This window comes from Python bivittatus, unplaced genomic scaffold (genome assembly GCF_059951505.1).
Source record: "Python bivittatus isolate LINGU-HERP-01145 unplaced genomic scaffold, Pbiv_v1 ctg000360_np1212, whole genome shotgun sequence".
NCBI lineage: Eukaryota > Metazoa > Chordata > Lepidosauria > Squamata > Pythonidae > Python > Python bivittatus.
Genome location: NW_028277069.1, coordinates 825,092 through 837,831, shown reverse-complemented (window position 1 = coordinate 837,831; position 12,740 = coordinate 825,092). Strand labels below are relative to the sequence as shown.

The 12,740-nt window shown below is 37.9% G+C and overlaps 1 protein-coding gene across 1 annotated transcript; it reads right to left on the bottom strand.

The window, feature by feature from the left end:
• Window positions 1-334: 334 nt before the first annotated feature.
• Window positions 335-5,615, bottom strand: LOC148215398 (vomeronasal type-2 receptor 26-like). The gene is made up of 4 exons (XM_088143667.1): window positions 4,815-5,615; window positions 3,617-3,844; window positions 2,824-2,950; window positions 335-1,233 (listed from the first exon to the last, which is right to left on the bottom strand). Exons 1-4 carry the CDS (start codon window positions 5,613-5,615, stop codon window positions 335-337), a joined length of 2,055 nt encoding a protein of 684 aa, XP_087999793.1.
• Window positions 5,616-12,740: the final 7,125 nt, after the last annotated feature.

Below are 12,740 nucleotides of genomic sequence, written 5' to 3'. Positions count from 1 at the left end.
ATAAATTGTACATTTCAAAGAACCCTAACCAATATAAAACTGATCCTCAATGATACTGTATTAAATGCATGCCCATAAAATGTTAATTTCCTTTTTAATATATTTACATAGTGGTTTATGAATCAAAAGTATAATAGCATAAAAGTAGTAGCTGCAAAAATTGGGCATATTTGAATCAATATATTATTTTGGAATGGGCAATTGTAATAAACTATAATAATTATTGTGCTTTGAATGAAATAAAAATTTCTCTATTTTTCCTCAAGATAGCAAATACTCTTTCTATTAATTTTTTGCAAGCAAATTTTCATACCCCAAAAGATCAGATGATGTACTAATTCCTCTTTATTAGATGCTCCCTATGGTTTAGCTCAGGCCTGAAAACAATGATATAGCATTTTGGCAAAAAGATGCATCCCACTAATGCAGCGCTGGAGGACAGGATGGAGAAGACCTCCACGGCTACCATGGCTTTTCCTTTTGTGCTCAGATAGGCTGGAACAAAGGAGACCCACACACTGCAGAAGGCCAACATGCTGAAGGTGATGAACTTGGCTTCATTAAAGCTGTCAGGTAATTTACGGGCAAGAAAGGCCACAGTAAAGCTGGCAAAGGCCAAGATCCCCATGTAGCCCAACACACAGTAGAAGAAGGAGGCTGACCCCTCATTGCATTGCAAAATCATTTCTTTGGCTTCTGAGTGCGTGTCTAACTCAGGGAATGGGGGCAATGTTGACAACCAAAGAGCACAAATACATACTTGGATGAGTGAGCAGGAAAGGACAGTAGAAAAAGCCAATCTTTTCCCCACCCATTTCCGCGTCGCAGATCCTGGTTTCGTGGCCATGAAAGCGACCACCACCGTGATGGTTTTGGCCAGGATACTAGAAATGGCCACTGAGAAGGTGATGCCAAAAGTGGATTGTCGGAGAGGGCAGGTGACTTTGCCAGGTTGGCTGAGGAAGAAGAAAGAGGAGAGGAAACAGAGGAGAAGAGAGACAAGGAGGGTGTAGGTGAGGGCCCAGTTGTTGGCTTTAACAATGGGAGTGTCCCTGTGCTTAATAAAAGTTCCAAGTACCCAAGAGGTCAAGAAGAAGAAACAAAGAGCAGTGGAGGCCAAACCAATTCCTAATGTTTCTTCAAAAGTTAGAAAGACCACTGATTTCAGGATGCATCCTTTTTTTTCTTTATTTGAATAATGATCTTCTGAACACTCAAAACAGTCCTCCATATCTGGAAGAAAAGTCAAGGAATGTGTCATCTATGTATTCCATGTTTTTGAAAATTGCTTTCTAAGTAGGTAGTAAATGTTACTCATTCTGAGTTTTTTCTACTGGTTACCCATTTGAACATGTTGATATGAAAATGCAGTTTTTTCTCAATGGTATAGTTTAGGATTGGCATAAAAGAAAGGACTATGGGAAGGAGAATTATTCTCGGAAATGGAGTTCTTTCTAAAATGTTCACATTTATTACATTATAGCCAATTTGGACTTTTCCTATTTTTCCAAAATATGGAGAAGAAAATTGTGATGATGGATATAAGTCTTTAGTATCAGAAGAACTGACTCTGAGGTGCAAAGCAAGATAATTCATTTAAACTCTTTTAGGTTAACACGTACCTAAAGAGTGAGTAAACTAAGGAAAGATCAGTCTTTTTATTTGGAAAAACAAGGTGGAGTGCAACAAGTAAAATTTATCACCTAATTTTACTGTCAAGATAGGAAAGGTGTATTAGTCTGATCCCTGTATTTCATCATATTTCTACAAACACTAACGCTATGTCCCTTTGATAGTAGAATATCTGATCCATTCAGAAATTTTCCTTTGTCTGCTGAAGCTTCTTTGCTTTCACTTCCTTTCAGGTATTCATGGAAGGTAAGGCCCGGAACACAGGAGATCAAGTGGAAAAAATATGTACATTTATTGACAGCTACACTGACCTGAACGAATCAAACGTGGTGAAAATGTGAAATATAAATAAATAGATATAGTGTCGGATTCAGCCGGCATGGCATGCCAGGGCGAACGCGCTGCTCAGCTTTGCCTCGTCAATTTCACCACCCAGGAGCTAGCAGGGAAAAAGGGGAAGTGAAAACTGCGAATTGATTGGCAACTGCAAGTGGATACGTTGTATTGCCATCGGCCTCCCTTAAGTGCTGCAGACAAAGGGAAGCACTGGAGAACTCCCAGCTTTACGCGCAACAGGAAAACCCAACAAAGGCAACTACCACAAAAGAACCGGACTGATTCTGCCATTTCGGGAAGGGGGGATTACTGAGGGTAATCTGTAATTAAGCAACAGGGCAAAGCATATAAAATACATTGCAAGATGTGCCAAGCCAACCCTGGCTTTGTCTGTACCTACCTACGTTATACCTGAGTAAACTTCTTTGTTGAACCAACGTGTCACGAGAGTTCTTCTGAGCTGAACAGGGTAAACCTTACATATAGATCATGTGATCATATAAGATCACATTTACAGAAATTCATGATACTTTGTTTACTGAATTAACAATCTTAGGGAAAGAACAGCAAATGAAAATACGATGAAAATGTGTAATACAAATGAACAGATATAGATCATGCAATCATATAAGATTTGTGGCTCAATGAATATATATTTCGTTCCTGTATAGGAAACAATACCTGCAGGAAACCTATGGGCAAACTTGGACTTCTGAACAACAAATTGTGATCCGCACGTATAGAACTGAATATTCACCCTGAAGAACCAGTACAATTACTAATTAAATGCATCCATAGAGTATTACAGTTTGCTTAAGTCTGTGGAATGAAAAATTGGTGGAATGTCTCACCTACCATTTTGATCTGAGATCTTCCCTTCTGGGCATGGAAGACAGTCATAGCAACAGAATTCTTTTCCTTCAGCCCCTTTCTTCCAGGATCCAGGGGAACAATGGTCATTACACCGAGAAAGTGGAAGAACCTGGTCACAAACATGAAAGAGTTTGCAAAGGAAGATTTTTAAAACAGTTTCTAATTGTTCTCCTTAATGGGGGCAAAGAATTCCTCACTTACCAAAGAGATAATGAATTTTATCTAGTTGGATTTATACTATACCTTAAAAAGATATTGAGATAACAATGGTATGTAAAGGGGCCTGCTTGAAGAAGGGCAGGGTGCATAATAAATGTGCATTATCAGAATGTTATGTCATATTTTTTCTGTTCTGGGGCAGGGGGCGGGGGAGAATTCTTGACTTCCAAAAGAGATAATGAATTTTATCTCTTTGGATTTATACCATACACTAATAAATGTTGATATTACAAGGATGTGCAAAAGGGCCTCCTTGAAGAAGGGCACCATGAGTAAATTAATGTGCTTTATGACAATGTTATGGAAACAATACAAATCCTGTGATTTCATGTGGAATTGCAAGCCAAATATGAAAAACCACCATAATGTCATTTTGTCAGTTTGGTAACTGCTTGATCACAGACAACATTTGTACAAAATATGCCATTTTTTTTTCTTTCAAGAAGTGATATTAGATTTCTAAGGAGAAAATGTTCAATATGATTTAACAAACAAAGACATGTTCGTGGGATCATAAGGGATCAAGAGATCAAGAGTCTCTTCAGTGAGCCAATACCTGATTAAAAGCTGGGTGCCAGACAATCAAGTCTTCATCTATGAATAATTCTTTCCCTTTTGGAGCTCTAGGATCTAACTTTCCAACTCTAACTCTCTGAAAGGATCTGTTTGGAAAAGTGATCAAGTTGATAATGTCGAATCCACCTGCTGCTTCCCGCTTCTCATTCAGGAACATTCTCTCTCCAGCTGAATTGTTAAAGGAAATGCCTTGGAGAAATGGACGGAGCTACTTGAAGGAGAATGAAAGAGAGTGGAGGTTGAAAGGAAAACAATGGGGGAAGGGACCAGTATATAAAAGTTTCATTCATTCATGCTTCCCATTCCAATAACAAATATCAAATAAGGACACCTAGAAAATCGATCATCTATATCGCATGGAAATGTACAGGTCTATCCTATTATTAATTTGACATTATTCCAAGGAAAGATAAGAAACAACATCAATCAACAAAAGCAAAATGAGAACAGGCTATATAGGTTCACTATTTAAACAACTAATTAAATCTAGACCATACATAATATTGTCCTCCACAAATATATTTGAGAGCCTGAGACCTGACAAATTTCCTGTAGCAAGATTTAAAAGTTGATACTCAAGCATTCTTAGATAAGTAAATATCTAGATAGGGAGATAGAGAGATAGGTCAGTAGGTAGATGATAGATAGTCAGATAATTAGATATATACAGGTAGATGATAGATAGATAGATAGATAGATAGATAGATAGATAGATAGATAGATAGATAGATAGTCTTTCAAACATAGGTTGTTCCAAAAGGTGGATGCCACAGCTCAAAGGACCACCTCTCAGTCCATTCCTCTTGAATTCTGATAGGGACAAAATGCTCAGGTTCTGAACCTGGAAATATTCATGAGCCAAGCAGAAATATCTTGGAGAATTGGTTATTTATGCAGAGGAAAATGGAAAGTAATGTAAGCGATCATGTAAATTTATACTTCATTTTAACCATCTCTTATTTTGCAACCTATGATGATTTCCCAGATAAATCATACTGATACCTAAACCAGAGTTTGTATAGTAGCTTCTCAATGTTCATACTTAACTTGATTGCAAAAGCAGAATTCTGGAATTGTAGAATTCCACAATTCCACAAGGAGAATATATTGGTCTAAATGGTAATTCTACTCAAAACTGCTCATTGAAGTAAAAGAAGTGTCCAATGCGGAGAGAATACCTGCCAAGCCTGCAGATCTGCAAAAGCAGTTTCTTTACCCATCATCCTTTTTTTCTTATTGAACCTCAATATGAGTAGAGCATTCAAAGCATGAGCCACAGCATAAACAGCATTGTAGACACTGTAGCTTTGGCCAGTCATTTCCATTTCAAACACAGGCCCAGGAAGATCCTCCAGCTTCTTCTCCCCAACACATAGCCTACTGGGCATTTCTTGCAGCTCTGGTTTTGGAAAAGAACAATCAAATGATTGTTCCCAAACATCCTGCAGAAATCCATCTCTGGAGTCTGAATAAGGGTATATGGTTTGAAGAAATTCCTTGAACCCAGCAACAGCTCTTGAATGAACAGTAAAGGAAATAGCCCCATGGAACATGTTGAGATCCCATGAGATTTGAAAGCTTGATAGTGAGAAATCAATCTTTGTAGTTAGGACCCACACTTTTCCAAATAATGCAGTCTGCTTGTTTTCAGGATCTACTATAAACGTGACAGCTCTGAGCCATATGATTGACCCTGATTCTCCATAGACAAGAAATGTATTTGCTTTGCTATTCATCAGATTAAATGAAATTCTTGAGAATGTGTCATAAAGTTCTGTGTAGTCTTCCAAGTGGACTAATTCTGAAAGTCTTTGTGTAAACGATGAGCAGATTCCATTCCGTGAAAGTAACGGCTGTATTTTCTGTAAGAAATGTTCTCCACTGTTGTTATCAAGAGCAAAAATCCCAATCCATGTCCACCTGAAATGATGAAGCAGTTGGATAATCCCAATGTACTGATGGTCCTCATTTGGGACCATGAAATAAAGTGAAGATAGTTTATTCTTCTGAAATTCCTCTTGGTCTAACGAGCCATATGTCAGCTAAAAGGAAGTGGAGTTTCATATTGTTAGTATAGAATGGAATTTCTAGGAATTATTTCGAACACATATAACAGTCAAATTGTTTTAATAGGAGCAGGGAATACTACCTTCAAATCTTCCATCAGGTATGGAATGACCCTGGATACTCTGGGACATTCACTTCTATGTTTAGCATTGTAGCTTCAGAAAAGAGTGTTAAGTACTGTACCTTAAACTCTGCAGAAAGTCTCAATACAAATCTAAGCCTAATGTATATTTATTAATTTTGCCATAACAACAGCAACAGCAAAAACAACAAGGTACAGATTTTTTCTCCTCCACTGCTGCATACTTACTTGTGGAATCTTGTAGAAACCTACAATTTCAGCTATATAAGATGAGGTATCAGAACCTAATCCTCCAATGATGGCCATGAGATTTTTCTGTCTGTCACATTTGTAGTTGGGGACAATTGTCTTGGATTTGAAGAGCAGATCCAGAGTGCTGCGGTAGGTCATCCTTGGGTTGTAGTAGCTGTCATAGATGTGGAACCCAAGAGTGATGTTAGGTGAGATCTCGGGGTTCATGTTGATCTCCTGCACAGCAAATACCAAGGCAAGGATGTGCTGGTAGAATTTTGGGGTCACACTGTAAATAGATTAAGCACACCCTTTAAAAAGAAAATTCCAAATTCTTCCAGTGTGGTCATTGTTTGTAACTGACTAACAGAAACTTTTGTTTCTGATTAAAGTATTAAATAATTTTGCAATCACTTTTCATTTAGATTTCTAGGAATTTTACTGAATTCGAAAGAATTTCAGATTTAGGGTGAGGTTCTCTCTAGCCCCATACATTTTGCTCCTCTCCATATTTTCAGTTCTGAAATAACATGAGTATTCCTCATTCTAAACTCCCTCAGAGACAACCTCTGTGATTTGTGTCTAGTATAAGCTGCAAAAGATAGAAACATGAAAGAACTTTTACTCATAAAAGTAGAATCACAACAGATTTAGCTAAATTCTCATATTTATTTATGTTTTGTGGAGAATAGTAGTGTAGACTTGGCACTCTTCTTTTATTTTCACAAAATGTACTTTCTTACCAGGAAGCCAATGATAAAACATAAAGAAAAGTCTCTCTTCTCTCAGCATTAGAAAACTTTCAAAACACAAAGAACTCTTACCGTTTCATACACAACTCTATATTTTCTATGCAAACAACTATTAATCATCTAAGCAATTCTTTTGGATGTGTGTAAGGTCAGATGATTCAAAGAAAGTTCCTTACATTGGTGAATCATAAAGGTTTAGGAATGGATGCTGTTTGAATGGAATTTCACAAAAATGGTAAACCATGTGAGACACCATCCCACCAATGACAAGGTCACCTGGCTGGTACCACTCATGTGGAACAGGGAAGGCATCACTTGCAGGACAGCTCAGAGTAGCTATTTTGTTCACCAGAAACACCAGGAGCAGCAACATCATGACTCTATGCTTATGGAGAAAAGATCTGGGTCTATCATTCAAAGACAGGTTCTGTCTGATGAGACAGGAGGGAGAGAACTTGTGGAAATGTACCTCACAGAGTAGGCATTCCCCCTTCCTGCCTCTCTGCGGCTGTAGAAATATTAATTTAGATTGTTTTTGACCTCCTAGTCCCTTCTGCATAAAACCTTTGCTGTTTTGGCCTACTAGAATAATAGAGTGATTTCAGCAATTCATCAGGGATATAATTATCATTGAACCATTGGCAACCTGGCAATTTTTCTTCTTCTAAGTGATCAACATCTTTCTCTATTTTGGGTGACATTAATTTGTTTTGAAAATACCTGGAAAAATAGAATTGGGAACATGGAGGCTACAAAATTGCCCTGATTTGTGCAATCAGGACCAATGTTTAATTTTATCAAAGGATCAGGGAACACTATTTCCCTGTAAAATGTTGGGGGATGTGGTCAAGCATCCACCGTTTGGTACAGATTGGCTGATCTTGGTTTGAGAATCCATTAGAAACTAGCTAAAAGAGAGATTGAAATAGAAAATTATTAATCCCCAAGGGAAAAATAAGATCCTCATATCTGTGCTGCTCTAGCATCTATAAGTTGATTAAAAAAAAAAAAACCCTCTACCTATCTATTACCATCTGTCTGTCTGTCTATCTATCATCTATCTTTAATTTTAGGATTCCATTGGCATCATTAAAAGTCACTTTGTGTGAGATGGGCAGCTATATAAATACGATAAATGAATGAATGAATGAATGAATGAATGAATGAATGAATGAATGAATGAATGAACAAATGGAAGTTCCAGAGAACATGCAGTGACAAGGAAAACATGCAAGCTTTCTTGACTGGTTCATTGAAATGAATTTAAGTGGACAGCTTCTGCCTTTTAGTTTCAACCATCAACATTAAAGGAACAAGCAGTCAATAAATATGCCACAGACTGGCACTTGGTAGAGCAGCCATGAAGCCCTTCGAAAAGATATTCAAATGCTGTAATATGTCTATATATACAAAGATCAGAATCAGACAAGCCATGGTATTCCCTATGACACTCTATGGAAGGGATAGTTGGACTTTAAAGAAGCAGGAGAGGAAGAGTATTGAGTCCTTTGAACTTGGGTGTTGGGGAAGACTCCTAAGAATACTGTGGACAGCCAAGAAAAGAAACCAATGGATCCTCAAATAAAGCAACCCAGAGTTATTACTCCAAGCACAAACGACCAGGCTCAAATTGTCCTACTTTTGACACCTTATGTGAAAACCCAGCTCTCTGGAAAAGGCTCTAATGCTGGGAAAGGTGGAAGGAAAGAGAAAAAGAGAATGACCAGCAGCAAGATGGATGGGTTCAGTTACAGTGGCAGTCAGTGCACCGTTTGGAGACTTGAAGGAGGAGGTTAGGGAATCTATCTATGTGGTGGCTGATTCGAAAACTGTTTGATGGCAAATCACCAGTCAATCAATCAATCAATCAATCAATCAATCAATCAAACCATTACGTGGGCATTCAAATCCCCAGAACTGCACATGCCATTGAATTTTGGACCAATCGAGCTTCTGAATGCTCATCTTCTGCCAAAAGCTCACCCTCCATTTTTCCACCTTTCTTCTTCCCCAGAGAAAACTTGTCACTATCTTGTGAGCCTAACCCTAACTTTAGGGGTGCCTACTGGCAAAAGGGGAGATGCCCTGCCCTACCTCAAGATTTCTCCAGTGAGGCCTTCACCTGTCAAATGAGTGAGGCCTTCACCTGTCAAATGAGAAAAGAACCAATTGTGGCAAAGCCGCGTCATCCATCCATCCATCCATCCATCCATCCATCCATCCATCCATCCATCTCCTTACTTGGTTTGCACACTACCCCTTTCCATTGGTTCTGGGTGTCTAATAATACCAATGTATAAAATAATATTCCTCAGCCCCCCCATTGCAAATAAAAATAAAAAGACTTTTAAGCGATCAGAACAAAACCTATGCAAAGACATGACCCCTTGAACCCACCACCTTCAATTACCACATACCCTTCTCCTGTGCAAGATGGAACAAGGAGGTTCTCATAAAGTCAGAGAGGAATTATTTTTCTTCCCTTATCAAATCTCTGCCTTGAAAGGGTGCACTAGCAAAAATGAATATAAGTAAAATAAACACCTGAGGTGGAAGTTCATTAGGTGACTTGGTGCCAATTATCCTCTCAAAGCGCTATTTTGAGGTAAACTGGGAGGCTGGAGCATTACGTATGCTTCTTTGTGCTCCTGAATGTCTTCACGGACCAGGATTCCCATAGAGGCCTGGTGGAGCAACAGAGGACAAGTGGGAGAGGATATTGCGCTCCTCTTTGAAACACTCAACTTCATCCTGGTTTTAGTCTTTAGGGTTATTTTATACTCGGCCCTTCCCCTATCCTATTATTATTGGTATTCATTATTTATTCTTCTTCTCCAGTCCTGCTATTCTTGGTGTTTGCTCACTCATGGAACCATCTGACCATCTGAAACTTAATTATTATGCCATCAAAACACAGGACAGGTGTCTATGAAGTGTGAAAGTGTGTGTGTGCATATGCACACACCAACTTTTTCGTCCCCTAAAGAGGAACTCAGGATGCCAGTGATTAGATCGTATTATCAAGTATTACTGTATAAGGTATTATTAAGATCACTATGAATTGCACACTAGTCAGCACTTCTAATGGTTACCAGAATTGTCCAAGATAAATTGTCCAAAATAAATTGTCTATCTCCTACTGATAGACAGAGAAAGAAGTTAAGATGCTGTTCCTTCCAGTGATTTTTCTGATGTTCCTGATGCCCAAAGCAGTTCCTCAGAAGCGTCCTGCAAGTGATCCCTTCTCTGTTCCACAGGAATGGTGTCAGCCAGGAGACATCCTCACTGTTGGGATGGCTTCTCATATCGTGTTCCATTTTCATGATTCTTCCTTCATGGTACAAACTTCTCAAAACCTCTTTCAGTTTCCAGTGTAACTTTATTTGTGCCTTCTAAATGTAGACCACTCAAAAAAATCTGGAAAAAACAGAATTAAACCCTGCACTGTCACTCTTCACAGAACATCCAAAAAGTGAGATATCCATTTAACCTTTTTCATCTGTGGGGGGAAAATATCCATGAAGAAACATCAATGGATACAGAAGGAAGTATTCTACGGTTCCTATGCAATTTTTAGCATTATAGTTTTGTAAATTTTGGAAATAGATCTTAAGGAGGACTTTCAGGATAATGAGTGTATCTGAGGTTTTAATTCAGAACTGAAAAGGTTCAAAACCGAAAAATGTGGGGAAGAATATTCATGAAGATGGTCCTAGAGAAAATCTCACGCCAAATTCAAACTTGTATTTCAAATGTATTTCAAATGTAAATATCCTGGAACTTTAAAGCAGTGATTAAGTGAGAGGCTTTCAAATTTTTTTGTGCTTTTTAAAAAAAATCATACTCAGCTGATTTATACACTCTCCTCTTAATACTGCCTTCATAGCATCTCATCTTGTTCCTTCTGATGTTTTACTTGTATTATTTTCTTGAAAAAAAATCCTAAAGTTTGAGTTAGTCATTGCTTTGCTTCTACAAAGTAGAAGCAAAGCAATGACGAACTCAAACTTTGAGAATTTTTTAAAATATAGAATTAAATATTTTTTTTAAAATATAGGATTAAAATGCCAATTATAAGTGAATGAATAATCTCCTCTCATTTAACTCTAATAATCACTGGACCATGATTTGATACATGTCTAAAGATGATACTCAAACAATTTGACAATCTTTTTGTAAAACTCATGGCCTTTCTTATGCAAATAGTAAACAATTATGATAAGAATTTTACCCAATCCTGGGGGTGGCTGGGGCCTTGATGATGCTCTCTGAATGATTACCAATTATTCTTGGACCTAATTATTTTCTATTTATTAGTAGTAGATTGTAATTTTGTAATTTTAATTGATTTTAATTGTTTTGTAAACCTCCCAGAGTCATTTCAGTGAGATGGGGAGTGACAAATTTGATAGTTAGATAGATATAGATACAGAATACTTTGCCACAAAGATTGATTATTCCAATAGAATGATGGAGGAAGAAGTGAGTATTTTAAGTCTACCAGTTAGTCCCATCTCTGCACTTTTTCCTCAGATTGAGAGAGGCTTTTTGCCATGGCTATTCAAAGCAAGACTTCCATTTTTATTTAAAGTCAGTTTTGGTTCAAGCTATGGCTCAAAGCAATTAATTTTTGCATAGAACTACCCTGATTCAAACTTTCAGTAGACCTAATCCCATCTCTTCCCCCTCCCTCACCTTTTTCTCTCTCTCTAATTTACCTGAAGTCAAACTTTTAATGTCTGTTCAAAGAATTTTAACCTGTGAGATTGGTGAAGGATCTGTTGATCCAGAACTCAATTGGCCCTATTTGCCTCCCATATTACTTGCACCCTGAGCATAAAAAAGTGACTAGACTAACCAGAGTTCTCTAGTTGCTCAAACACAAGAAGCAGAGGGGATCTTTTTTACCAAACCTCAGAGAATTTGCCAGCGAAGAATGTTAACCCTTAATAACTAACCACCTCCCCTTGGAATTGGTTGAATCCCTATCATTTCTTCAACCAGCCCAAGTCCCAATGGATTTACAAAAGACAGAGGAAAGTGGTAAGCATTCAAGGAAACAGTCTGAAAGCCTTTATACATGGCATCTGCACAACGGAGACTGGGGAAGGAAAGGGAGAACGCTATCTCTCTTCTTTCAGTCGCATTACACAGATTTCAAAACAGGCTGCTGGCAAACTCTGCCAGATGTCAAATCCTAGATTAATAACCTTGATGATACAAGCAGTCGTCTCTCCCATTCTCTTGACAAAGATTGGACTAAGCCAATTCATGTTCTGTGAGTCAGACAACTTTTAATCTACACATAGAAGAAAAAAAAATCTGTTATTCGTTTACATCAAATGTTATTTCTTCTGATTTCATTGCAACTGTTACTTCCTATTGTGGGCAAAGGAGCTAATCTGCAGTGCCAAGCGGGTGATGCCTTCCCTGTTCCACAGGACTGGTTTCAGCCTGGTGATCTCATCGTCGGTGAGATGGTTTCGCATATCTTATTCATTTTCGATGAACTTTCATTCAAGGAGGATCCTTCCCAGAATCTCTATGAGGTTCCACAGTAAGATGTTATTTCTACTCACTCCATACAGTCTCTCATCTTTGAAAGATAGCAAGCATGAGTGATGCATGTTAAATTAAGAACTTCAGAATATTAACCAGTGTTTGCTTCTATGGTAGTTATGTAGTTTGTTCTCATATGAAGATAAGGGAAATGGGCAAACTCTATTTAAAGAAAAGATGAACAATGTGTCTGTGCCACATAACTGCTGTAAGTGGATTGACAGGGTAGGGTAGGGGGAGATGTTCAGATAATTTAAGAAGAATTTGCAATAATATCTCAGATAAAATAGAACAATGGGAAGAACATCCATTGATTCTTATCCAGTCACCCCAAATATTAATGGATTCTAAGGCAATATGAAAATGGAATAAAGAAACAGAAAAACTATTCTTTTCCAATAGAGGCACAGTGT